The following is a 27,821-nucleotide window of genomic DNA, read 5'->3' as shown; positions in this document are numbered from 1 at the left end:
CCTTAAAAAGGTAAAAAAGGTGCTTTTCTCCCAGCATGTTTATTCTTTAAGATGTCTTTACCATACTATACAATAGCACGTCTGTATTCCACTCTCTAGATTTTTAAACCGTTTTCATTTTTAGAAAATGAGCCCAAAACCAAAGTCACCTACTTTGGGACATCACTAGATTTATTAGAGAAGGCTTATGCGAGAAGCTCAGGATAAAGGGGTTCTCTGACAAGTCTGTTTGATGCATGGAATCAGCCAAATCTTGGTTGTGAGTGTCTGTAAACAATTTGATTGGTCCGTCGGTCCGCCCGCGGCTCTCATTGGCCTGTGTGTCTCGCCCCCCTTAGTGTGTCCCGCCCCCCCACGGCTCTCATTGGCCGGTGCACTCTAACCCAGGGGTCCCCAACCCCTGACCACACTGCTGTTGCTGCCTGAGGTGAGGAAATGCTACCTGGTGGTGGTGGTGGCGGCGCCGGCTGCTGCGGGGGGGGGGGTCTTAACTGAGACGTCTGAGTATTTGCCCCCCCCCCCCCCAGCTCCATTTTTGACCCCCCCATTTCCGTTTTTGACCCCCCCAAACACACACATAGTGACACACACACACAGTGACAGACACACTGACACCCCTCCTCCCCTGCCTTTCCCCCCAGCTCCGTTTTTGACCCACACCCAGCTCCATTTTTGACCCACCCAGCTCCATTTTTGACCCACATCCAGCTCCGTTTTAGACCCCCCAGCTCCGTTTTAGACACCCCCCACAAACACAAATACACAGTGACAAACACAGTGACAGACACACTGACACACACAGTGACACACACAGTGACAGACACACTGACAGAGTGACTGACACACAGTGACAGACACATTGACACCCCCCTCCCCTGCCTTTCTCCCCCCGCCCGACTTCCTCCCCCCCGCCCCTGCCTTCCCACCCCTGCCTTCCCCCGCTTTCCCACCCTCACTCCCCCGCTTTCCCACCCAACCCCTGCTTTCCCCGCCGCCCCTGCCTTTCCCCTCCCGCCCCTGCCTTCCCCCCGCCTTCGCACCCCTGCCTTCCCCCGCTTTCCCACCCCCACTCCCCCGCTTTCCCACTCCCCCGCCTTCCCACCCAACCCCTGCTTTCCCCGCCCCCCTGCCTTTCACCCACTCGCCGCCCTCCCGTCTTTCACCCACCTGCCGCCCACACTCACGCCGCCTCCCCCTTTCACCCACCCGCCGCCCACACTCCCGCCGCCTGCACTCACACCGCCTCCCCCTTTCACTTACCCGCCGCCTCACACCCGTGCCCCACAGCCGCCGCCCGCACTCAACAGACACCTGCCGCCTCTCACCCACCCGCCACTCGACACACCCGCCGCCTCTCACCCACCCGACACACACGACACATATTTGCCGCCTTCCGCCCCTACGCATCGACATCACTGACCAGCCGCCGTACCCACTCACCACCCACGCAGCGCCTCACACCCGCTCACACACTGGCGGGAGCCCCACCCAAAGCCAGCACTCAACACCCACCCGCCGCCTCACACCCGCTCACACCGTAGCAGGATACACACCTCACATTTTTACATCACTTATGTCACCAAAATAAACCATTTTTAAACAACATCATATTACATTTTCTTCCATGTTTCTTTTCAACATCATTATACAACCTTTCCACCAAATAGTCAACCTATTGTTCCCACATTTATAAATAACACTACCTATTACGGATTTATATCCCGGGCAACGCCGGGTATATCAGCTTGTTGTCATATAAACACTATACCGCATGCTATGAATCTGTAAAAACATTTAAATGGCTACATGTAAAATGCTAGGGTTAAAATGCCCATATATCTTTATTCAACCGTAACCAGCCTGGGCTCCCAATCCGACTGGCTTGCCACTGCGTGTCTTCCGGTGACTCTGCTTCTTAGGTATAATGTTTAGGAGGAAAGTGTTCACTGCTTCTGTAATGAGGATATCGTTCCCCGAAACTATGTGACCTTGTTATTTATTATCTGCCACTAAACTGTTTAAACATGCTGAAAGACTGCTTGTTTCTGTGTGCAGTATAGACATTTGTTTGTTTTTTTATTTTGTGTGTATACCAGTGTCAGGCGATGGTATGAAGGGTCCACAGTGGGACAATCATTGTGGGGGGCCACTATAGGTCTGCCTGGTACTTGTGCATATATACTGTGCACACACTCATACATGCACTTTTTGCATACATACAGGAAATGGACTTTGATAGATACAGTACAGTACACACATACACTGATAAGACACAGCGCAAACATTGCGTCCGGTCAGATTGGCTGAATCTGCCATAGCACTCTCCCCAGATTTTGAGACTCTTCTGGGCATTGTAGGGGACGTAGCTTGACCTTGAAAGTCTACCTGATGCTGGGACCCACTGGAAATTTCACAGGTATCCAGTTGTCCTGTCTGAGCCTGTTGATATCAACACTTCTCTAGCTATTATATTCCTCTAATTTACATAATGTGTTATTTTGTTTTCCCTTGGAGAGTCACCTATGTGGCATATATTTTGTGTCATCTGTACAAAGGTAACTTTCCCTTACAGTCCATCTGTAATGTCACTAAAACACATTGCAGATTACCAGCTCTTGTGCTGATCCCTAATCCACTATACCGGTAAACTCCATGTACCCCAACCCTGCCACTTCTGCCGTGGTCCCTCTGGGTGAGATGTGAACTTTCTGAGATTTTCATATCTCCATTTACATCTAAAGAGAAAACTTTGTGTAACACCCCCTTTGGGATTACAAGGACCTTAAGGTAGGGGCTTACAGAGGCCCCCTGATCTTCCCTACAACATTTAAATTAAATGCAGAGGGAGACCGCAAGGTTTCTGCAAGTCCCATACCTTGTCTCCAGCAGCTTCTGGTGATGCATCGCCATGGCATCGTGGCGGCACATGATGTGTCGTCAGAAAACGCTGGAGAAAAGGTAAGGAGGGGGGCGTGAGCAGGGGGGGAGAGCAGGCCGGGGAGCGCAGACAAAAAGTTTGCTCACCCCTGCCTTAAGGGGTTAATGGTGTGGCCTCACACAGTAACGCCACTTGTCCATCACATGGTGCAGGGGTGATTCAGCAGAAGGAAAGCCCCTCCCCCTTTCTGCCTGGATACAGTAACGTCATGGTAAGCAATAAATAGAGGGGGTAAGTTTCTGGAAGATCAGAACTCAGGAGGAGCTGAAGAAGAGGGATCTCATTGTGAATACAGTAATTATGTAAGCTCCCAAGTATAGGATAGGTTCCCCATCCCTTTTATTGTTTTCAGTTAGAAAGAATACCCTGTGTAGATAGAGTCCCACTAAGATGGTCTGGCATTAGTCCCAAGATATTATGAGACAGGCTACTGTATGCCCAGAGGAAGCTTCACAAACCCCAGTCCCTAGGTATAGTGGGGCCTCAGCACTTCCTAGTGGGCCAAGATGAGGCAGCTAGGGAAACCATGTGTAACCCTGCTTCCCGTACCCAAATCTCACAAAGGGTTTCCTAAGGGAAATAGCACTCTGGTTACATGGGTCTTGTTGGTGCATACCTGCTGGTAACAGGGGGCCCTGAGACTCCCGCGATGACATGGGGGATAACAGGACAGGCTTCTGGGGCTGTGCCCGAATTCTTCTTACTGGTGCAGCGCCTCCATCTTGTGCAGTCCCCAGCTGTGTGGGGTGGAGTACCTGCAAAAGAGTTATGTCCCCCTCCTCCCAATATACTCCACTCTCAGGCAGGAGGTATAGATAAAAGCAGATGGTCTTTATTGGTCCTTCCTGATTCAGCACAGTCTCTGTCACAGCACACAGCAATCAAAGGTTGTCCCCTTCAGGATAGCCCTGGACACCACTCCTAGTCAGGGCCCTAGGAGCTGTCGTTGCTCTTCTCTTACTCCCTTGTGGAGTAAGAGGAATATCTCTCCCCTCTCCCAGAGGGAGGGCCTCAAGCGTACCAGAGCCCTGGCAGCTTGCTGGAACAGACTATCCTCTCTCTAAGGTGGAGAGGAACTCTCCAAAACAGGAAATGGTAGTTCAGTTAGTACAGATCCAGTAGACCCACCCCTGTGCCTCTGAATGACACAAGGCCTGAGCACTATCTTCTCTGACCAACTGAATTACAGTGTGGGGAAAACCCATATTGACTCCTGGCAAACCTGCCCTTACCAGGGATTATTGCACAGGAGGAGGACAGAATACTAGCCCAAACCTACCAGGGCTATACTTTCCCTCTGGTGGAATCCAATGGTCCCCACTTGGACCAAAATTTGCTGGGCCATCCTGCTGGCGAACAACCTGTACAAATACAAAAATGACAGTTGATAAGTCATATCCAGTGAACATGTGGATGAACACCCACACACCCAAGGCGGTGAAATAACACAGGGGAATTCCCAACATGGAGGACCCATAACTAGTAGTAGTGCCGGGGATCTGGCTTACGCACCTCCCTCCCATTATGATCCACTACCTTTATGGAAAAGGATTGCAGAGGGCCATTCTCAGGGCGATACACCACTTTGTGCATATAAATCCCTCTCCCCACACTCCAAACCCTCATCAGATAACAAATCTTCTCCTCAGAATGGTATACGGAGTTACTACATTTAGACATTAAGTACTCCTGTACGGCTTCTCAGAGCCAAGATTCACGCTGCTCTATCTCGAGCAATATAGGCTAAGGCACGTATGGATAGTTGAACCCATGTGACTGTCTATAGTGGGCCACTGTAGCTCTATCAGCTCTGCTTAGTTTAATCAAGTTAAAGTCTCTAGCTGTACCTGGCAAGACCCAGGACAATGGTTCTTCAGGGGCAAATCTCATCATAGAGCATGGACAGACCTTTGGGAATTATTATGCCCCGTTTAATCCCTCTCAACCTCCTTGCTAACTCATCAGCAGCCTCCTTCTCAGAGTAGGTGCCCTTACCCCACCAATGATCTACCAGATCATCTTGTAATATGATGAACCTAGTGCGGTCCATGAAATCTGAATAGCCCTTAAACACAGGAGCCCACCATTTGGTGCCATGATCCTCTACCACAGATGAGGATACGGATTCCTCTGTATCTCCTCGTGATGATATACCTGAGGTACCACTAGACAGTGAACCTTTACCCTTCCCTCGATTAGCATATTTACACACAGTGGAATTCATGACAGGTGACTTTGCTCTTATGCAACCCTCCCTTACAGAAGACACGGTTCCCCTTGTTTTACCTCTGGATGCTTAAATACAGCAGGATTATCCACAGGAATCTCCGGTCCAGGTAATCTACACTGCAGACACAGACAATTCAGATATTCTTTGCCTCCCACCTCCACCACCAGGAAGCCTCCTGGGAGTTGATAGGCATTCACACGGCAAAGAGGCATACCGCTAGCTGCTGACACAGTGGATAGCATATTAGCTCGACAAGGGTCTCTCGCTCGCTCGCCTGCTATTCCAAAGTGAAGCTGAGGAAGCTCACATCCGGCTCCTCCTTTCTTCCGTGCAGGACTCTGCCATTGGCTCTCCATGTGCCCCCTCCCTCTGGTGGAGATTAGAAAAGGGGCACTCAACGTCTCTTCGTGACGTGAACTGGGGGTTGATCCAGTCACAGCACAGGGGGGCGCCGCCTCAGCTTTCGCGCCACGTCCCTCTTGCAGGCAGGGTGTTGGCTTTCGCGCCAAACCCGGCCAAATCTTTGCACACAGCTCCTTCACATCACGCTTGCACACAGCACGAGTTCCGCAGTCCCGGCGGGACCCGCCATTTTGATTTCTCAATGTCTCGCGGGGTACTATTACACACAGCCGCCATCTTTGGTGATCATCCTCACATATCTCCCCCAGCACCCCTCATCACATATCTCCCCCAGCACCCCTCATCACATATGTGCAGGCCTGCTCTACACCGTGGGCCCATCTGCACGACCCTCCTCTGTGGGACATTCCCGCTACACCCTCCCCCCCCCCCCGGGACCTATTTGAGCCACCGAGGCACCAACCCCCGCCCGGGCCCTATTTGAGCCTCAGAGGCATCAACACCCCCCCCCCCCAAAACCAACCCCCCTCCCCTGGGCTCTACCAACCTACAGGCACCCCCTGCACCGCGGGGTACACTGCCTGCAGAGCCCTCCTCTGTGGGCCATCTATGGTTGGTACCTCCCATGTGCCACCCCCCCCCCTCCTTGACCTAAGCCTCCAAGGCATCAGCCCCCTTGTAACAGGGACTTATCCCTCTTTGAATAAAGCAGCTTCAGAGCTCTGAGAATCCAACAGAGATAGTTGATTGCAGCCACTCAATTAACTAGTCTCCCCCTGGACTAATGACAGATCTGTAAAAAGCCTCATGTGACACACAGGAGAGATTCCTTAGCTAACATTGTGAGAACTATTGGTGTATTGGTATATTTCTACTATCATACTTATTGCTAACAGCAAAATCCTATGTCAACTTACAATATCTTTATATGCGATACTAAAAATGTTTTCATAAATATCTTTCATGGACTACCTTGCTCTGATGTAGCTTTGCTATTCTTCTTTGAGTGCAGGATACCAATTGTTATCTTTTTGGGGCTCAGGGGTCCCTTAGGTTTCTGTGCACCATTTCAGACTGACCTTACGCTTTACAATCAGGTGTTGCTGATTTTCCATTTGTTTTACAAACCAGCACTAGCTCATTACAGGTTTGACCTGTAGTGACTTGGCAGGTTTATGTCTTTAAAAAAAATGTATTACCAGCTAGATAAACACTTCATCTTGTCTCCATAAACAATATTGACAACCTACAGACCAGCTAATAATGTCACTGTTTGATTCAGTCTGCGCCCGCATTAAAGATGGCCGCGCAGTGCTTCGCATTTATAGTCACGTCAAGTTCTCTACCTGTCCTCAGTCACCAGTCACCACGCTCTCACCTCACAAGGAGGGGCGGAGCTAATCGGTCACTGCGGAAGCCACGTCTTCATCTATCTGCTGGAACTACGAGACCCAATCAGATTCCGCCGTCATTTACTTCCTGGAAAAAAACGCAACAACAGATGAGTTACAATCGGTGGGTGGGACTTTCTCTAAAGTAACCAATCAAAGTACGCGAAATGTACCTGGCAAAGTGAGCTGACCTATCACACCGCTTCCATTGGGAGGGCAAACCACGACAGCCGGATGAAGCGCAATTTGTTAACCCACCAATCAACGACCGCTATTCTCACCACGGCAACCGGTAAACCCAATAGCAGCTGCTTCCGTCTCGAAGTCACAGGCAACCTCACACTGAGTGCAGGGTGGCAACGGCCAATCAAATACCTCATAGCAGCAGCCTCCCGGCATGTTCCAATCAGAAGGAAAGGCGGGCGGTGTGTGTGGCGCTGATTGGTGGCTCCGCTGACCAATCGGCGCATTGCTCCACGTCGGCAGGACTGAGAAGATGGACGCGCTGCTGTTGGTAAGTGAGGCTGCGGGCCGGGGCCAGGGAGACGCACGCGCAGCCGCCGCCTCCTCATGACTGGCAGGATTGGGGCAGGGAGCAGGTGCTCCTCCTCGAGTCACCCCGTGGGGCTCCGGAGTATGTCGCGGGTACGTGGGGCAGGAGGCGGCAGGCACTGGCCAGCATATGGGAGAGCTCGCATTGGGCTTTCTCAGGCTCTCGTTGACTTGCATTGGAATGAGGGAAATCTGTCCCTTTTATGGTGGTCATTTAACATCTTGTTATTGTGGGTGCCCGGGTCTGTAGTGTGGGTGCCCGGGTCTGTAGTGTGGGTGCCCGGGTCTGATGGCCTCTTCAAGATTTTCAGGTTCAACGGACAAGTCGCACCGCAGGAGACCATATGTTATCATTGCAGCACCCAGTGTCTATGTTGCAACTCCACTGTCAGCGAAGTGGTTAATGGGAGACTGCGATATAAGGGGCTGAATGGTCCCAGAGAAGTTGGTGAGGGTGATGTAGATTTGTAAGAGCACACACCCATTGGTGGCTGTTTATTTATAAAAAAGTTTTACCAGGAAGTAATACATTGAGATTTATCTCTCGTTTTCAAGTATGTCCTGGGCAAAGAGATACAGTATGATGACAAATACATAGTTACAATGAGTGAAAAGGGTTGTACATTATATACAAGACATTGCGTGGACAGTTAAAGATAATATATATTATAGGCTGTTGGTGGAGAATTGTGAGAAACATTGGGCTGTTAACATATGTGGGGCGGGAGAGATGTATAGCACTGTACGTTGAAGATTTTATATAGCACTCTGTATCACATGCTCCGTTCATACAATGCCTAACTTTATATTTCATTGATAGCCTCTTGCTCTTTACAGGCTGGACAGGTGCCACCCCTAACATTGTATATTGTGAATACAGGCTTATGTGACGCAAAAGGACAAAGTTGGCTTAATGTCCCAGCTCTCCTCTTCTGAGTGAATAAGGTTTATCAGGCATTATGCAGAGCAGGCATCTGGGTAGCAATTATCAATGACAGAATTAAATCTGTGTTATGGTGTATTAAGGTATACCATACTGTATAGGACATATAGCGCACAGATATTTTATTGATGACAGCCGAATTAAGTGTGATTATTAATACTTTAGCTGCATTTTAACGCTGGCGAAATTAACGGCATGTTCAATCTGATACAGCAGCAACATTGCACTGCGGGGGTTAATCTGTTTAGTTTAATAGCCTTACTCTCTTTCCCCCCCCCCCCTCTAACTCCATGATGTTGCATTCATGGTACACTCGCACACTGGTTGCTCTTGGCAGCGAGGGGGTTAAAATGTCAGTGAAATCATGGCATGTGAAGGCCCTTCTGATTAGGTCCATGCTAATGAAAGATTTGTAATGATGTTCGAATTAGCCGTATGTTATACAGCAGCGCCACGGCCTGTCCTGCATGCCAGCGCTCAGTCTATTTACATTTGCCTTTGAGGGCTAATAAAACTCCCACTAAATAACAGTGCGCACAAGAATTAACTTCTTTGTTGCTCCCTACAGCAGCAAAATGATCAGATCCAAATCTGTCATCTTCCATCCCAGGAGTGAGATAAATTGTCTAGTGCTGGAGTGATTTGAAACTTTTCTGGCCCCTGTAGCAATGAGTTTGTGAAATAATTGAAAGAACTCTTTCAAATGCAATGAGTTCATTATTAATGAAGTTTTTGCTTAATTAATAAAAAATGCCCCAAGGTGATGGATGGGATTGACAAAATGCCATACTGGCAACGGCTCCCTCTATATTAAAATGTATTGCTGGTACCATGGCAGTAAAACGGTTAATTCCTTCTTTTTTTTTTTTTTTTTTTTTCCCCCCCTTTCCTTTCTTGCATAGAAATGTTAGATTTTCCTGAACCAAACCACTTATAACTGTGGTGTTTTCACATGCTTCCGAGTATTAAATCCTGCATTTTCGTTTGAGAGTTTTCTAATGTACTTTTAAGGCATTACATGCCCCCATATATAATGTCTTACAATACCTCCTCATGTACCAAAGCGTCTCGCCACTATTCCCCCACTTTCTGTAGGTCTGTCCTATCTGGAATGATTCTCTGGCAGCATGCTATCCTGGGAACTCACTACAGATCCCTATTTGCCAGGAGACAACTGTACTTCAATTCTGACCTAAACGATAGCCACTGTCTAAAGGAAGCCTTTCAAGAGTACTTCCACCAACGTTGATTATTTGTGCAGCACGGTCCCCATTCTATTACATTGGCCGGGGGTCACTAAGCTCTAATAAAGGGTATCTGTGTTCGATCCTGTATTGACTGAGCCCTCATACCACTTATGGCTTGGTGAATCCCCCATTGTCTTTTGTGAACTTGCTCTATAACAAACTGTTATGTTTACAGCACTTATTCATGTACTGATCTCGTATTTCTCTTCCTTTTTTTTTTTTTTAAACAATGTGTATTTCATGTTTTATATGTGCAGTGCTATGTAGGAATCGCTAATAATAATGGTGGCAAACCTTTTGCCTTGCAAAGTACAAGACCTGCACTGGTAATCCTTGCTCCTGGAGGACTTGCATCCTGATTTTGGTACCTTAAGGCATATTGGCATTAGCTGACTTCATAAATGGTTGTTTTAGCAGCTGAGCAGCTGCACACAATTGAGGATCAGCATTTGAGGCGAAGTTCTGTTATACACTCAGGCTGTGAGTATGTGGAAGTCAGTGCATCACAGAACTTTGTCTCGAGGGCTTCACTGCACCAGCAAAGTGGAGTCTGTCAAGAGGGATGGGCTAACCGTCAAAGTGGAGCAGAAAAGGGGTTGAGTGTAAATTTCCCCACATCCTTCCTATCTATGCTGGTACTATGTCCTTCCTCAGTCCTTCCATGCACCACATGTAGTCTTATCGCTCGCATGCCCCTTTCCTTATTTTCAGTTTTTTTTTCTCATGCATCCTGTCTTTTGCTATTAGTGTATGTATATGTTTATTTATATAGCGCCGACATTGTACTCGACACTTTACAGAGACAATACAGTACAGGGAATTATAATACAATAAGCTCAGCAAAGTCAGAGAATAGTAAAGGAAATCACTGCCCCAGAGAGCTTACAATCTAATTGGTATGTTGGGAGACTTACATAGACAGTAGGTGAGGGAATAAGTGTAGTAGATGGCAGTGCTTGGCCACAATGGTTGGTAGGAGCAACTGTGTGTGTGGCTCAATAGCTATGAGTGCAGGCTATTGGGATGCTTCTTTTGAGACGTGCGATTTAAGGTTGGTCGGTATTAGATTAGCAGGGAAAGAGGTGGGTGAGAGCAGGTGTGTATATGGCTGGGTCCAGGATTAGAAGAGATGAGGGGGTGGAGAGAACAGAAACATTTACAAAGGAGTGTGGAAACGCAAACAGAAAAAGCAGTAGGGAGATCATTAATGAGATGCAGGAAAAGAAAGGTAGGAAAAGACAGTTCCTAGGTATTGGAGGATAAGGAGAGACCACGGTAGGAGTTGGAAGATCAATCAGGCCTCGGAGGGCAGTATAGCAGGGGAGATTTAACAGCAGCTTAGCAAGTGAGTCTCTAGATGTGTAAAAATTGGAAGCGCATTTATAAAGCAAAATTCTCACAGTTGTTGATGAAGGGTAGAGTCCAGTTCTTGTATTCCTCACCTCCAATTTTAACTCTGCAGACACTTTATATGTTGCACACACATGTTATTATGTGCCAAGTGCATTAAATCCTGAAGTTCTTCTAATAACAGAGATTGTTAATTGAAGCTCCCACTGAGTCTTAAAACCAGACTTTATACATGCATTAACTTGAAGACTTATTCAGTTATCTCATCAATTATTTATACCCCTCCACACCATGTTTCTTCTACTACCATATAAGTGTACATTTTTCCTAGCTGTAACCCTGTATGCAGTGGTCAGCTTCTGGATAGATGGAGGGTGAGAGTGACTTGTGTGTTTCTCCTGGCAGGACCCCTCTCTATATACAGTGAAAGCTGTCCTAATCCTAGACAACGATGGAGAGCGACTTTTTGCCAAGGTAAGTTTTGAAAAGTGTGTGTGTGTGTGTGTGTGTGTGTGTGTGTGTGTGTGTGTCGCTCGCTTTGGAGTTCTGTGGTTAGGAGTGCCATGGTTGTGATTTTCTCAGTGAGAAGGTCTCCCATGTATCTGTATATGTGGGCACACTTGGGAGGACTTCTGTCTGGGTATTGGAGAAGACTTCTGTGTCTGTGTGTAGAAGTTCTTGCTGCGGCAAACTTGTATCTGTATATTGGAGCGTTCTTTGTGGTACGTCTTGTCTGTGAGCTCATCATTGGATACTCTGGGTTTGGCGTAGGATTGGTTTGATTATAAGGGGTTTTGTCTGTATGTGGCTAATGGACAACTAGCAAGGTTACATAGTAGATGAGGTTGAAAAGACATATGTCCAAGTTCAGCCTGTGAGATTTAGACAACATATACTTATCCTATATTTGTACTTACGGTATATTGATCTAGAGGAAGGCAAACAAAAAACCCCAGTGAAATATCTAATATCTCATTAGGGGAAAAATAAATTCCTTCCTGACTCCAATAATGGCAATCAGATTACTCCCTGGATCAACATCCTTCCCATGTTTACTTATTGGGTATATCCCTGTATTTCTTTCCTTTCTAAAAAGATGTGCAATATATGTCTATTGCATCTGCCACAAGTCTCCATGGGTAATGAATTCCACATTTTAACTGCTCATACTGTGAAGATCCCTTTCCTTTGTTGCTGGTGAAACGAGCAAATGGAGCACCTAATTGTGCATTGTTTAATTTGGCATTACATTGTGACATTTAATGTGCAAATAAACCGTTTTGCAGTGCACATTTTGCTATTCAAACACCAGCACTGTTAATCCTTGTCCTGGAGTCCTTACAGTACATCCAGACTTTGGTACCTAAGATGCAGTGACATTCACTGATTTTATACGTCTTCATGTCTGATCCACTGGTAAGCTCCTCTGGGGCGGTGAAATCCATGCAGATGTTTGCTTCAAAGTGTATTTTATTATTGGAGTTTTTGGCAGCACTGAACTTCCCAAAAGTTCCCTGCTGCACCCAGGCGTTGTAGTTCAGAGGTGGGACGTAACCATTAGTAAATGATCCTTTTGAGTAGAACTTGGTAGGTGTTGAAATTTCACTGGTTAACATTCTTCCCACAGTACTATGATGAGACGTATCCATCGGTGAAGGAGCAGAAGGCTTTTGAGAAGAACATCTTCAACAAAACCCATCGGACAGACAGTAAGTATAAGACTTCAGCCATGCTGCAGCTGAGCTTGCTCATGCTTGAGAGCGATGATGTCACCAACCCTCCAATCATGAGCACTTTGCTATCCAGCAATAATTTTTAGAGGGGGGTGTCATTGGCTGGATCGGGGCTGTGTGTGTCCCTCCACTCTACTTCTTCCCCCTCTTTTCCCCCTCTCTGCTCGTCCCCCCCTCTCTGCTGCCCCCCCCCTCTCGGCTCCCCCCTCTCGCCCCCCCCCCCCTCTCGGCTCTTCCCTCTCGCGCCCCCCCCCCCCCCTCTTGGCTCGTCTCTCTCGGCTCGTCCCCCTCGCCCCCCCCCCCCTTCGCCCCCCCCCCCTCTCGGCTCGTCCCCCTCGCCCCCTCCCCCCCTCTCGGCTCGTCCCTCTCGCCCCCCCCCCCCCCTCTCTCGGCTCGTCCCTCTCGCCCCCCCGTCCCTCTCGGCTCGTCCCTCTCGGCTCGTCCCTCTCGGCTCGTCCCTCTCGGCTCGTCCCTCTCGGCTCGTCCCTCTCGGCTCGTCCCTCTCGGCTCGTCCCTCTCGGCTCGTCCCTCTCGGCTCGTCCCTCTCGGCTCGTCCCTCTCGGCTCGTCCCTCTCGGCTCGTCCCTCTCGGCTCGTCCCTCTCGCCCCCCCCCCCCCCTTCTCGTCCCTCTCGCCCCCCCCCCCCTTCTTGTCCCTCTCGCCCCCCCCCCCTTCTCGGCTCGTCCCTCTCGCCCCCCCCCCCTCTCGGCTCGTCCCTCTGGGCCCCCCCCCTTCTCGGCTCGTCCCTCTGGCCCCCCCCTTCTCGGCTCGTCCCTCTGGGCCCCCCCCCCTCTCGGCTCGTCCCTCTCGCCCCCCCCCCCCTTCTCGGCTCGTCCCTCTGGCCCCCCCCCCCTCTCGGCTCGTCCCTCTGGCCCCCCCCCCCTTCTCGGCTCGTCCCTCTGGCCCCCCCCCCCTCTCGGCTCGTCCCTTTGGCCCCCCCCCCCCTCTCGGCTCGTCCCTCTGGGCCCCCCCCCCTCTCGGCTCGTCCCTCTGGCCCCCCCCCCCTCTCGGCTCGTCCCTCTGGCCCCCCCCCCCCTTCTCGGCTCGTCCCTTTGGCCCCCTCCCCCCTCTCGGCTCGTCCCTCTGGCCCCCCCCCCCTCTCGGCTCGTCCCTCTGGCCCCCCCCCCTCTCGGCTCGTCCCTCTGGCCCCCCCCCCCCCCCTCTCGGCTCGTCCCTCTGGCCCCCCCCCCCCCTCTCGGCTCGTCCCTCTGGCCCCCCCCCCCTCTCGGCTCGTCCCTCTGGCCCCCCCCCCCTCTCGGCTCGTCCCTCTGGGCCCCCCCCCCCCTCTCGGCTCGTCCCTCTGGGCCCCCCCCCCCTCTCGGCTCGTCCCTCTGGGCCCCCCCCCCTCGCTCGGCTCGTCCCTCTGGGCCCCCCCCCCTCTCGGCTCGTCCCTCTGGGCCCCCCCCCCTCTCGGCTCGTCCCTCTGGGCCCCCCCCCCTCTCGGCTCGTCCCTCTGGGCCCCCCCCCCCCCTCTCGGCTCGTCCCTCTGGGCCCCCCCCCCCCTCTCGGCTCGTCCCTCTCGTCCCTCTCTCTGGCCCCGTCCCTCTCTCTGGCCCCGTCCCTCTCTCTGGCCCCGTCCCTCTCTCTGGCCCCGTCCCTCTCTCTGGCCCCGTCCCTCTCTCTGGCCCCGTCCCTCTCTCTGGCCCCGTCCCTCTCTCTGGCCCCGTCCCTCTCTCTGGCCCCGTCCCTCTCTCTGGCCCCGTCCCTCTCTCTGGCCCCGTCCCTCTCTCTGGCCCCGTCCCTCTCTCTGGCCCCGTCCCTCTCTCTGGCCCCGTCCCTCTCTCTGGCCCCGTCCCTCTCTCTGGCCCCGTCCCTCTCTCTGGCCCCGTCCCTCGCTCTGGCCCCGTCCCTCGCTCTGGCTCTGGCCCCGTCCCTCGCTCTGGCTCTGGCCCCGTCCCTCTCTCTGGCTCTGGCCCCGTCCCTCTCTCTGGCTCTGGCCCCGTCCCTCTCTCTGGCTCTGGCCCCGTCCCTCTCTCTCTCTGCTAAATGTGGTGGGGATCTGGGGGGCGCTCCTGTGATTTGTGTCTCACTGTAATCCGCTCAGTGTTTATTCTGAGTTCCATGGTCTGTTTGCTCCTCCCAGACAAGTCCACGGAGCTGAAAGTTACAGCGCATATTAAAACACACCCTCTCCCTCCCCATTGGTCAGAGCAGGGTCAAGTGACCCTGCTCTGAGCTCCAACGACAAATTCCCTTGTCGCACCAAGCTTGTGAGAGCGAGCGCGCAGCATGGACGAGAGGATAAAGATTTTAATAGTTAAGTGCGTCAAGCGCGCTGAGTGCAATCGTTTGGCTGACCCACGCTCACCCTTGCCAGTGAGCCTCTGCAGCCGTAATGAGAGCGGCTTTAGCAGGGGCTCGCGCACGCTTCCGCAGGCGTAGCAGACAAACATTTTTTTAGTTTAGGTGCTGAGGGGAGCGGAGGGCCGGTCACGTGAGCGGTTCGCCCAATGAGGGCGAACCAGCTCCGTGACGTCACTGGCCCGCCCCCAGACACGCCCACGGACGGTGCTCGTAGTAAGGCCAGGGAAAGCACCCGCTTTCTCTCAGCCTCCGCACGGCTGGAGTCTCTATGAAGGAGGAAGTAACAAAGGTCAATACTGCAGTATTGTTCCCATAAATACATCTACAGCAATCGCTTCTTCAAATATACTGTGCGCTGTTTTGCCAGTGAACCTCCAATATTACACGATTCCCTGATGACCTGAACCCTCCTTTTACGCTAATATTCTGCCTTTAAGCTCTGGAGATACTCTTGATGTTCCCTACAAACATGTGCCTACTTGGACTCTAAAATGATGATCTTCTAATACCCTCTTTCTCCCTGTGTAGGTGAGATTGCTCTGCTGGAGGGGCTGACCGTTGTGTATAAAAGCAGTATTGATCTGTACTTCTACGTCATTGGAAGCTCACATGAAAATGAGGTATCTCACAAAGCTTACTTAAGTAGGTGCCTTGGGCTGCAGCAGTCGAGTTGTCCTCAGAGAAGCCCCCTTCCTCAGAACATGTTCAATAGCTTGTGCACTGCTAAACATTAAAGGTCCCCTATTCTGCTGGAGCCGGTGAGAAATTGTGTTGGGAAGGAATAATTAACACCCTTCGTCTTCTGCCATTCAGCTGCCACAGACTCCGCCAAAGAATATAGTTCAACAAATATATACAACTTGTAAACTTTGTTTTAGTCCTCTATTTAGCTGAACACGGTGGGGATTTTCATTTTTCTCTTGTTCTTTGTGCAGATTATTCAGAATTCAGATTAATACAGGACTTGGGATAGAAGGGGAAAGCGTGTTTGGGCAGCTACAGTGCAGAAAGCCTGCTAATTCCTTTACTGCCAGAAGAATAAGAAGCAGATCTTGTGTGATGATGCATAGGCTGATAGGTGGCAGGGTGTTTGGAAGAAGTAAAACACTTTATTATTTGAAATGTGTGTCTCCTGTTGGTACACACACAATTGTATGACTTTTGCATATGAAAATGCACTGTGCAATCCTGCCACTAAAATACTGCAGCCCATAGACTTTGATGCAGCAGTGCTGCATGTTTTAATGTTTTCTGCTGCGCAGCCACCAGTGTTATCTATGGACAACTTCAGCCTTGTGTTGGTTTAGATGACTTATCATTGTGTATTTATTTGTCACCACATAGCTCATGTTGATGGCCGTTCTGAATTGTCTCTTCGACTCCTTAAGCCAGATGCTGCGGTAAGGAAACCAAAACAACTAACATGTGGGAAAAGCTTTTAAAATGGCTGCTGCTGTTCAATTTCATCCCTTTTTGTACTCTTGCCTGATCATTGCAACTACTTGGACCCAGATCCAGAAAAGTTTGCTAATCTTTACCACTTCTTTACTCCCGTTCATTTGAATCAAGTAAATGCGTGCTAAAGCTTGACACACTTTTGTAGATCTGGCTCTCTTGGTTGGGAGCCGCTACCGTGGAAGCAGTATTCTGTCTTGGGCTTCTACATATAGATTTTTCTCAAGGTCGTAAACCATCTTGAACGAGCAAATGTTAAAAATGCTATAAAAGTTGTTGAATAGCAAAGGGCTTTCACTTTCTGGTAGCTCCAATATGTGTTTTTTTTTTTTTTTTTTTTTTTAATAGTAGGATTGCACCTTTTTAAAAAAACACAATCTCAAATTTGGTGAGTGTAGGGACTTCTGAAAATATATGCACAGCATAATGAGTGTTTCAGAAACTTACCAGAAAAATAACACTTGGAAGAAGCTGCAGTGTAGACACTTAAAAAAAATTCACTCTCCTTGTCCCATGACTATATTTTCTACGTGCTGCCGATCCCCTAATCCAGCCAACACTACAGGAACCACAAAGTTAGAGTAGTGTCAGTACAAATTTGCCTTTTCCTAAGAGCTCCATTAATGTATTCTAAAATAAAGATGTTTTCCCACTTAGGTAGAATTGTAAGCATTTATTTAGCAGACATCCTTAGCGGTTTTTAGCCGCATCAATCTCATGGTGTACAAAAGTGGTTTCTAAAATGTCTTGTTTAGCATGAATTAGATGCCCTTTATGAAGACCACTATTGTTGGTCCATTGGTGTGCAGTATGTTTGAAACTTCACAGGTCTATAGAGTTTGCACATTTGTCCAGCTGCTTAAACACCTCTTGAACAACCCATTTGGTGGTTTTAAATGTATTGGAATTCCAATAAGCGCTACTATTTAGACCACAGTGACTGTTATTTAAATATTAAAAAAGCAGTAACGCTCTCCTTGACTTGTGAGCTTCTGTGTCTTTAGAACAGGCTACCAAAAAAGGATCCTGACGAGGCTGAAATCCTTTTTTGTTTTCCAGAAAAAACGTGGAAAAGCGAACGTTGCTTGAGAACATGGAAGGGCTGTTCCTGGCAGTTGATGAGATCATAGATGGCGGGTAAGAGAAGGTTTCAATAACATGCTTTTATGTATATATATTTTTTATATAGCGCTTCCCAGCAGTGATACACATGACATAATAATATAACACATAATGGGAATAAGCGCTTAAGACATAAAAGTAACATTCGGAAATAGGCGTCCCTGCCCCGAAGAGCTTACAATCTATCAGCAGCCTTCATTCTGCAGCAGAATGGTGGCTGTCATAGGTCTTTATAGTTATATGGTGTTAGAGATGCCATCAAACAACAACAATGTGCACTTGGGCAGGTAAAGTTACCTCCGTGATGTCTATCTCCCATGGTTCTGTAACATGAGGCTGGATGGCTTGCAGCACTTCTGAGTGTTGCATTGCACCATCTGGGGTTTTGGAACCATTTCTAAAGCTGCCTTGATCTACATATACCATCACCATCCTCCATTTGTTTTGTGTGAGAGGGAAGCATGGTCTCTTTAACCGCTATACTGCCGGAGGGGACAGTAAAGGGGTTAAGTCCATCATGAACAGAGCTGCGTTTCAAATGTACAAATGAAGGGCGTATAATCCTCTCGTGATTGTAAATAGAAGTGTTAATCTGGAATTTGTACATTTTCCGTCTGCGCTTGTTTTTGTTTCCGTTGTGATAGCGCAGCAGTTACTACCAAAGAGACTGTGCGAATGAGGCAGCTCCTTACAATGTCATTACAAAGTGCCGTTATGCATCCGTGTAATGACATCATTAGGATTACTTCCATCATACAACTTCAGATTGAACAACCAGGCTTTCGCTATTAAAAGAAATACAAGAATTGCCTCTTTAACTCTTTCAATACCAGAGCCATGGGTGGGGAACTGAATGTCTCTGTACAAAATAGATGCAAACAATAGGAAGTATGTATTTTACGGGGCCAACACATTCATTATTAGAAGTAAGCTTCCAAACTTCACAGGTCTCCTCTTCAAGATGAAAGTTCATCTTTGCCGCCTTCTCGTTTCCCTTTTTCGCAGTGTAATTCTGGAGAGTGACCCTCAGCAAGTTGTTCATCGTGTGGCCCTGAGGGTAAGTAGAAATGGTCGGCAGTCCACCTTTCCGACCCATAGCCATCATGTATGGCTCCCTGGCTTTCATAATTACTACATCACTCGTTATTTTGCTAATTCGGTTGGCCCTTTATTAAACTAAAGGCTGGCGCTGAGAGTAAAGAACAGGGATTTTACGAGTGCAGAGTAAAGTGACTTCAGAGTTGCTTATGCAAACTCCCATCTGTGGTGAGGGGCTGAGTTGGTGAAGCCTCCTTGGTTTTACTCCCTACAATAATTGTGGACATTGCAAGGCTGGATTGAGCTAAATTGACACATGGCTCTGTTTTTGGGAGATGGGGAAGGTCACGAGTCAGATAGGTCAGGCCTGGATGTGGGTGCTGTGGCTGAAATGTGCCTTTAGATTGTTGAAGCAGAGTTGTCCTGTTGGCCTCTACTAGTAAGGATGTCGACAGCAACATTAAATCATTTTAACCTTTCAATGCTGCAGGGTAAATACATGCATTTCTTATATAGTACATTCGAGGTCTCTGCCCTGTAGCTCTTTGTGTTTTTTGGAGCCTAAGGCTAGAGAGGTTCTTGCCCAAGGTCACTAAAAACTATCGCTGGGATTTAAAAGCAGTTTCACCTCCTGTGGCCGTGATCTTTTGAAGCTATTGGGAATATATGTTGCTGCCTCCTCCGATAGTGAATGTGTTATATTCCTGTATGAGTCATCGGTCTTTGCCTTTTCTAAATTACTACTGGGTGGGCTTTCGATGTGTTGCAGGATCAGCCAGCAGAGAACTGGTTAAGTGCCCTATCACCATATGGTGTTTCTCTTACTAGCATCTGTCCCCTGGGTCCTCCTTGCAGTTCCCTCTGAATTCCTGCTGAGCAGGCAGATTTATGGCCCCCATTAGCATGCTGCTACCATTTGCTGTGCTCTCCTAGGAATTTGTACCCGGCTACTGGCAGGGCCACCTGCAGGGATATGAGAAGATGGAAGTGGGGGAGAGGTGTCATAGGCATTGTAGTATGACAGTGATCTGCAGGGTGTCTTCGGAACTGGGGTGGATGATCTAGGAAATAATTTAGCACTGTACAGTATGTCTGAGCAGGGGGGGAGATGAGGTATATGTCCCCGATGTGTCTCCTGGAGGACAAGTGACAGATTTGTGTCCTTATTGATATAGAGGGTCAGTGGCGCTGACATTTATGTATGGTCTCTTCTTAGGGTGATGATGTCCCTCTCACGGAACAGACAGTGTCTCAGGTATGTTACATGTTCAGCTCTAGCAGGTCTCCGGCTCTGTAAGCGTCTGTCCTTTAGCTTTCCAGGCCTTTCAGTGCCCTTGAATGAAAGGTTCTGTCACTTATCAAATGCCCCAAATCGTCAGGATCCTGCATGTTACACATATTGTACCCAAGCACCAGTCCATTGGGCCATCCGATCTCTTTACAATCTTTGATGCAACAAGCTCCATGGGCCTAGTCACCAAAGGTTGATCAATTGGCTGCTTCTGTATATATTGGCAATTTTGTATGCATCATTTTATTTATATAGTGTCAACGGTGTACGCAGCACTTTACAAAATTATAATACAGGGAAAATAAAGTAAAAACAATGGGAAGTAAATGGCCACAAACGGCGAAGGGAGACCCTGCCCCGAAACACTTACAATCTAAGTGGAAAACTGAGACTTGGACACAGTGGGAGTAAGTATATGTATTAGAAGTACAGTCAAGAAGGTACTAGATATAGCTCCAGCTGCATGTAAAACTGTGAGCATTTCCTCTGCAATGCCAACCCCTGCAATATTGATGGACCTGTTCACTAAAGCCATATTGCAAGCGTTAAGCAGCAACCAGGGCTTTTTTACTGAGACGAAATGCAACCGTTCTTAACAGCAGCGTATGCAAATGCGTAATTAACAGCTGATTCACAGGCTGTTCACTAAACTCGTGATACCTGGCGTTGTCGCACTGCCTCCAAAAAATAAGGCCAATTGTGATCACCTACCCCGGGCTGGCATGGGGCCTATTATGCTGCCTAAGCATGTAATGGTCATTATATAAATAGGCAAGTTAAGACTAGCCAACCTAGAATAGATGATAAAAATGCACATTATTACCAGTGTAGAATGTATTAAATTGGCACTCCAAGTGATATTTTTTAAATGTAATAATTAAGAATAAAAACCTAGGATTGAAGCAGGGGGTCTCTGGCACTGAACCGCATTTATTTCAGCTCCCTGCTGCCTGAGATACTTACCTCCCTTGGGGGCTGCTGGCAGCATCTATTGAAATGGCAGATTTAAAGCTCCCACGTAGTGCTGGCCAATAGGAAGCTGTGAGGTCATCCATTTTTTTTTTCTTATTGGCCCGTGTGACCGGAAGCTTTAAACCTGCGTTGCTGCTCCCGGCACCCCCTATGGAGGTATGTATATCGGGAAGCAGGGAGTCCCCGGAGCTGAAATCAACACGGTTCAGCTCAGAAAAAAACCTGTTTCAATCCTATTTTAATAAATAAATAAAAATAAAACCTGTTGCTTGGACTGCTCCTTTAAAATCCCTTAGACGAAGTTGCTTTATAGTTCTTTCCAACCAGTGATTTGCTGGCTACTAAAAGCTTAATATCTACACACACAGTTTCTTTTCTGTAGTTTATTTGTAGGGTGTTTATGTTGTATGTTAAGCCCTTGGGTGCCAGAGGGGGGTCGGCACGGTTCCTTTGCAATACATTAGTTGCCTCTGGCATTAAAGGGGTTAAATAATGTTCTGCCATACAGTTGTTTGAAATCCTATTGCATAACACTATGGTAGAAAAGTAATATCAAACCCCTCCCTTCCCCAATTCCATTGCTAGCGCTAATTAATACATATTTCTACGAGTTAACACTTTTTAGTGCTAGCATTATTCAACGTTGAGTTTAATGCAATTTGTTAGGTATGTGAATAACAATGAATATCACAAGTCATTAATGGATCTGTATTTTTCCCTCTGTTCTAATCTCCTCTCAGGTTCTACAGTCGGCAAAGGAGCAAATCAAGTGGTCCCTTCTCCGATAGTTGGTGCCACCAGTCCTGGATGTGTGTACATGATCATTCCATCTTGATGAGACCCACTGCCCTCATCTCACCGTCTCCCCTGTCCTCCGTGATTTGTAGTTGCCATGTTGTCCCGGACCTTTGCACTGATCTCATTAACCCTTTGGTGTGGGAAGGGGCAGTAATACATTGCACTTCAGTGCTTTTCTGGCCCCCAGAACAGGAAAGTGGTTGATTCCTTGTTGCCTGGGAAGCCTTTATTACCCCTTCAGTCACTCCCCCCAAAATGTTTTTAATGCTTCCGGATCCGTGAACAGAATGGACTTTATATCCTGCTTCCCTGATGGTGGAAGTGTAACAGGGACATATTATGCATGTGTCCATGCTGGAGATGTTACGATTTTGAAGCCTGAATGTCGCCATGTGTCCTTACTGAAACGGCTATGGTTAAACATGGCAGGAAGAACAGAGCAGTATACACAGGGAGCCCTTGCGTCTCATGCGAAGTCCAAATGTCCTTGGTAGTCAGAGCAGCTTTCACAGGGAGTCCAAATGTTAATAAAATATACATACCGTTCTTAAAAGTGACTGTCATTTTGCTGTTTTGTCTCCTATGTTAAGTCTCTGAGTAGCACAGACTGAGGAACAGGAACATTATTTTAAAATAAACGGTATAAAATTACCAAGTGGACCAATACCGTGTATCCAAGACACACTTGTGCTGCACAAAATGTTAATAAATGACATACCATAAAGAACCTCTTGGTGCTGTTTGTGTGGTAATATTCCTCTTCTGCAACATGAGCTGTAACCACTTTGGGTTAAAATAATTTTACCATCAACAATAGCTCAATAATGTCTAAGATTTAGTAGCCTCAAATTACCGTTGGATAAAAATGTACAAAGGGTTAAATACTAACCTGATTATCTATTGCATTAGTTTTCAGTACCATAAACGTGCCTCTTGTTTATCTTCAATAAAGTGAAAGCTTGTCATCTTTACATGTAGTAGCAAAGTAGGTGGTATGGACCAACAAGTAGTTAATCTGTAACAAGCTTTTGAACCTTATGGTCCTTCCTCTGGTATGGCAGAAATACAGAAACGCAGAATGTTCTAACGTACTCAATACTCATAAAACCTGAAGAAGGACCTTGAGAGGTTCGAAAGATTGTAACAGATCAACTACATGTTGGTCCAATAAAAGGTATCACACCACCTACTTCCTTTCCCTCCTTTGTTGGTACATGGAAGAAAGGACCAACACGGCCACCCACCCTTCTTTGCTCATCTTTACATGTCGGGCGTTTTGTGGGTTGTGTTCATTAAACGGTGATCATGCTGTTTGTGTCACTATTGCATGGAAATTTCCATTGCCGACAAAGTGTTTCTGGGTGATAGTGCCCTCGTCGGCACTATTGCAGTTTAAGAGTAACCCACGTCTAAAAGATTGCCAATTGATCTGTATTGTAACCGCAGAAGAATGTTCAGATATTTTTCAGCAATTTTTTCCCCCCTATCGGCATTAAAAACCTTTTTATTTAATTGTTCACTAAGGGGACTGCACCCGTAAGCGGCTTGTTACGTTCTTTCATTCAATGCACAACCTTGCCTGTGCCCCCCTCAGTGTAGCACTCGGGTAGGAGGCCACATCTTCTCATCAAGAAGCGGACAAGTATCGCACGTCCCAGTGAGAGCAACCTGTGTGACAGAGATCTGCAAAACTTTCCCAAAGGCAGCTGCGAAATTAGTAGCATTTTTAATTTCCCAAATTATCTTGCTCTGTGAAAAGGCTAATAATGTCGACGTTAGTCCTAGGGTTTAGCAAGCGTAAAGCAAAATATTGCTCGTGAGTGAAACATGGTGTGTGCCTAGTTATAGTCCCCACCTTAAGCGAGGAGTGATTTGTATAGCATGTGACAATGTATAATTCTACATTCTTGCCTAATCTGGCAATCGTTTGGTGCTCCTGTTATACATCTGTAAAAATCCTTAATTCGTGATGAACACAATGGCTGCTTCAGTCAGTGGAACTCAGCAGTACAGTGTATCCTTTTATATTACGAAGGTAATATATCATAGTATGTATCTCAAACTGTTGGGAACATTTGCAACAAATTACAATCAGGAAAGTGTTGCAAAGTTCTTGCACTCCTTGGGAGGTGGGTTCAAACCTGCTATAGAGATCAAAAGATGCTTTAAAACATACAAAAAAATGTCATTAAGAGTTTAATACAAACTAACTAATACCTACAGAACTGATTTATTAAAAAAATAATTCACGCTGGGTGTCCTACGGTATAGATGTAGCTGCTCCATCATGGCGTCTTGCACCTCCCAAGGGGCCCCTTGACGTAGCAGAGATGTCATCTGTGGCAGGGCGATCATGTGATCGTGAGTGCTTGCAGGAGCTGTGTTTCTTCCGGCACGCAAAGGGTTAAACTCTGAGCAGGTCGCAGATGTTGTTTGTGCCTGGGGGGGAAAAAAAGGGGGCACCTTTTGCTCAAGTGTGCTGTGACGTCCTTCCACTCAAGGGTTAATCCTACTGCACAGCGCGGGAGAACGTGAGAACCTTGCTGAGGGCGTGGCGGAGAGAGCCGGATTCAGAGACTTTGAAGGTGTCTCTAATGTCGACTTCAAAGGCGAAATATATTTTGATTCTGACATTTTAATGTCGACATGAAAGCCCCGTTTAGCAGAGGGCCGACTTCCACCTTCCTGCATTCCAAGTGCTGCGGGCGCGCAAAGCTGGGTAAAGGTTTCATTCAGACTTGGTCAAGGTCGTTCCCAACTTAACGAATAAAATCCATCCTCCACTTTCATCTGCCCTTCAATCCCAGCATAGATTTACATATGAGAGGCTGGGGGAAAACACACACAAAAAGGCTTAATATGCATTCAGTAGAGCTGCAATAGCCCCCCCCCCCTACACACACACACACACACACACACACACCATAGTGTCTTATAACTCGTAAATTGGGTGAAATGCGGTCGTTGGACTCAGAAAGATGTTTTTAGAAAAAGAAAACCTATTTGAAGCGGTTCTCCAAAATAGAAGCCGGTTGAATAATTTTAATAGGATGCCTGTGATCAAAATGAACCCTTTCACTGCCACGGGGACCAGCAATGCTTTGCATCACATGATGTAACGTAAGGGCATAAATAATATACCGTTATCTCCACTTCAACCTGCACGTAAACGTGCCACAGCACAGGCAGTCCTCGGTAATCCAACGGAATCCGTTCTGGAAGTAGCGTTGGATAGTGAAACCGTTGTAAAGTGAGTCCCATGTTAATCAGGGGCGGTGAGCGTTGGATAACGTATTCCGGCGTCGAAAAACAGCCCTTAGGGAGGCATTGTAAAGCGTTGGATATGCCATTCGTAAAGTGAAACGTTGGATAGCGAGGACTACCTGTACTTTATTATCAGACCACCACTTACATGTCCACTAACTTTATCCCTTTTTATCGCTGTAATTGTGCCCAGGGCCAACTCAATGGCTGAGCTACAATCTTTTAACCCTTTTGCTGCCATGAGTGGTGGATCGCCAGTTACATGTAAGGGGTGTATAGCTGATAGTGCGAGTTAACCCCTGCAGTACCAGAGCAACCCTCTGGTGTGTTGCCACCTGCCCCTGAATGTTTTGTATGGGAATGTATGGGAATGTGCAGAGGTTTCAAAGAGGAGACGTTTTAAGAGAATATAAAACTTTCTTTTATTCACTAACAACTTTCGGAGACATAAATAGCTTCTTACCAGCAAAAACAGGGTTAAACTAAACCTTTAGGGGGCGCTGACTAAACCACAGGCTACACCTCTTACCAACAGCACACATATAACACAGAGCGGAGGTCAGGTACCTTTGGCGGGCTTAGGGGTCTGAAAGTCCTTGTCCAGGCGTCACAGCGGCCCAGCGTCCAGTACCTTCCTGGGCCAGAGAGAACTATTAACTGCCCCAGGCTGCAGATTAACCGGCTCCCTGCTGGACTCGTAACCAACGAGAGGATTTTCCTTTAGACAGGGGCGAGACCCTGCCACAGGGAAATATTTAGAAGGAAACTTCAGTTCACAGGTGTTAATAGTGGTAGAGGTGCTGCCATTTGAATTGGAATAGCAGTGTGACCGTATTTAAGTAGCAATCCCCATTTTAATTTTTTTGCCTAACCCAAATGGGCAGTGCCATGCCCACTGTCACTGCATCAGGACCGCTCTGGTTTGGGAAACATGTCCCGTATCTAGTCCCAGCCATATTTACTAAGTGGTGCAAAGCCCTAAAGCACCTCATGCTCCATTCAAATTACTTGGCACCATTTAGTAAACCTGGGCCTCAATGTTACATTTAGTGAGTCAGTGAATAAGAAAGAGCATCATCGCACGTGTGACTGGTTTCCTGGCCAGCGCACTGCCAGAGCGCTTATTTGGCACAGGTGATTACGGGGGGCCGCTGAGGACGTGGCGGAGAGAGCCGGATTCAAAGACTTTGAAAGTGTCTCTAATGTCGGCTTCAAAGACGAAATATATTTTGATTAAGGCATTTTAAGACGGTATAATCTAAGGCCGCGCTTATAGTGCTGGCGACGCGACCGATGACGTCACCTGTCGCCACCAGCGAAAGTTATAATTTAATTTGAGGCGACGTCGCTGACGACAAGGACAGTGACGTCCCGAAAGGGGGTGGTTTAGAGACAGTCACATGTGGCGACTGTCTCTAAAACAATCAAATTTACCCGGCTTCAACATTTTTGGTCGCTATGTAGCCGTCGCGCTTACTATAAGCGCTTGCGACAGAGTTAATGTATTTGTTTTGGAGCGACGTCGCGTCGCCAGGCACTCTAAGCGCAGCCTAAGAGACTTTGAGACTAAATTATCATTAGAGTTCTTGTGATCTGTTGGACTCTGGAAAAATGGCAATTTATCTGCAGTGTAAGAGCGCTCCCTGCTGGGACAAATAAAAACTGCAGCCTCCAGTAACACTAGGACATTGAAGTGAATTGGACACATTTTAGGCATGTGAGAGCTATTTTATCGGTTTCCGTAGCTGCTTCATCATTTATTAATTTTTAAATGCAGGTGGGCCATATAACAGCACAATGGACAGTCTCTGCCTCATAAAAAAACAATGCTGTAACAATGTCAAAGTTGTAGTGAACCTGTTATATATGATATATTACTGCATGCCATTTCCCAGAATCCCTGGCTGCAATGGAAGCTCTGTATGCTAAGAGATAATGGGGTAAGTCAGGTTTGCAGACCAGTCTGAGTCTTGCTGTACTAAGCAGATGTAATGGAAAATCTATGTTATTTTACTTGGGTTATTATTAATATATAGTTACACAATATTTATGCAATTAACAAAAATGGCAAAAACAGTAACGAGCAAAGGGTTTAGTTCCAAATATTGTATTTCACACTTTTCGCTAATGCTGGTTCACATCAAATGCATTTCTGCACAGGACAGAATAATACCCCCAGAGGAGGTTATGTATCATGGCACAAGGGGTGTAATTGTGTGACACAACAAACTGCATCTATCAAAGAGAAACCCCTATTAACTTCAATGGGATTTTTTCCTTTGACACATATAGTACAGATTTTCTGCCACAGAACTGCACCCCTTTGCTTTGATACATAAGCCCATGGTGTGCAAGCTATCCATGCACAGGAACCTTTATTTGGCACCATATCTACTACAGCCGCTTCGTACATCATGGGGTTTCTACATTTGTTTTAAATTGTTAACCAACAAGGTTTTACACCCCCTCAGACCTTGCAGATTTTGTAACACCGGATAAAAAGGGAGAAATGACACACAGAGACACCTATTATTTGTTGTATGCGCACCGTGTGTGACTAGTCCCTAAATCAGTGATTCCCAACCTTTTTTTTGTTTGGAGGAACCCTTGAAGTATTTAAAAAAATCTCGGGGAACCCCTATCTGGCTGACACATATTAGGCTGCGTTTATAGTGCTGGCAACGTCGCGTTAAAACAAATGTATTGACGCCATCGCGTGCGCTTATAGTTGGAGCGACAGGACGGCGCGGCGGCTTGGTTGCAATCGCTGGAAGTCACTTCAATTTGATTTTTGTAGCAACCGCAGCCTGACGTCAGCGTCGCCGGCACTA

At 47.5% G+C, this 27,821-nt stretch overlaps 1 protein-coding gene across 2 annotated transcripts; it reads left to right on the top strand.

Annotated features, from left to right (window-relative positions):
• Nucleotides 1-7,258: 7,258 nt before the first annotated feature.
• Nucleotides 7,259-22,453, top strand: COPZ1 (coat protein complex I subunit zeta 1). 2 transcript variants are annotated; one of them, XM_075591750.1, is made up of 9 exons: nt 7,259-7,436; nt 11,420-11,488; nt 12,642-12,723; nt 15,579-15,670; nt 16,395-16,450; nt 17,565-17,642; nt 18,633-18,684; nt 19,882-19,920; nt 21,669-22,453. In XM_075591750.1, exons 1-9 carry the CDS (start codon nt 7,419-7,421, stop codon nt 21,714-21,716), a joined length of 534 nt encoding a protein of 177 aa, XP_075447865.1. In that variant the 5' UTR covers nt 7,259-7,418; the 3' UTR covers nt 21,717-22,453. The 2 variants fall into 2 exon arrangements, with proteins under 2 accessions (XP_075447865.1, XP_075447864.1); XM_075591749.1 differs by having other exon boundaries at nt 7,429-7,567.
• Nucleotides 22,454-27,821: the final 5,368 nt, after the last annotated feature.

Source organism: Ascaphus truei, chromosome 3, assembly GCF_040206685.1.
Source record: "Ascaphus truei isolate aAscTru1 chromosome 3, aAscTru1.hap1, whole genome shotgun sequence".
NCBI lineage: Eukaryota > Metazoa > Chordata > Amphibia > Anura > Ascaphidae > Ascaphus > Ascaphus truei.
Note: the sequence above shows the minus strand (reverse complement) of the source record. Positions and strands in the feature narration are given on the sequence as shown.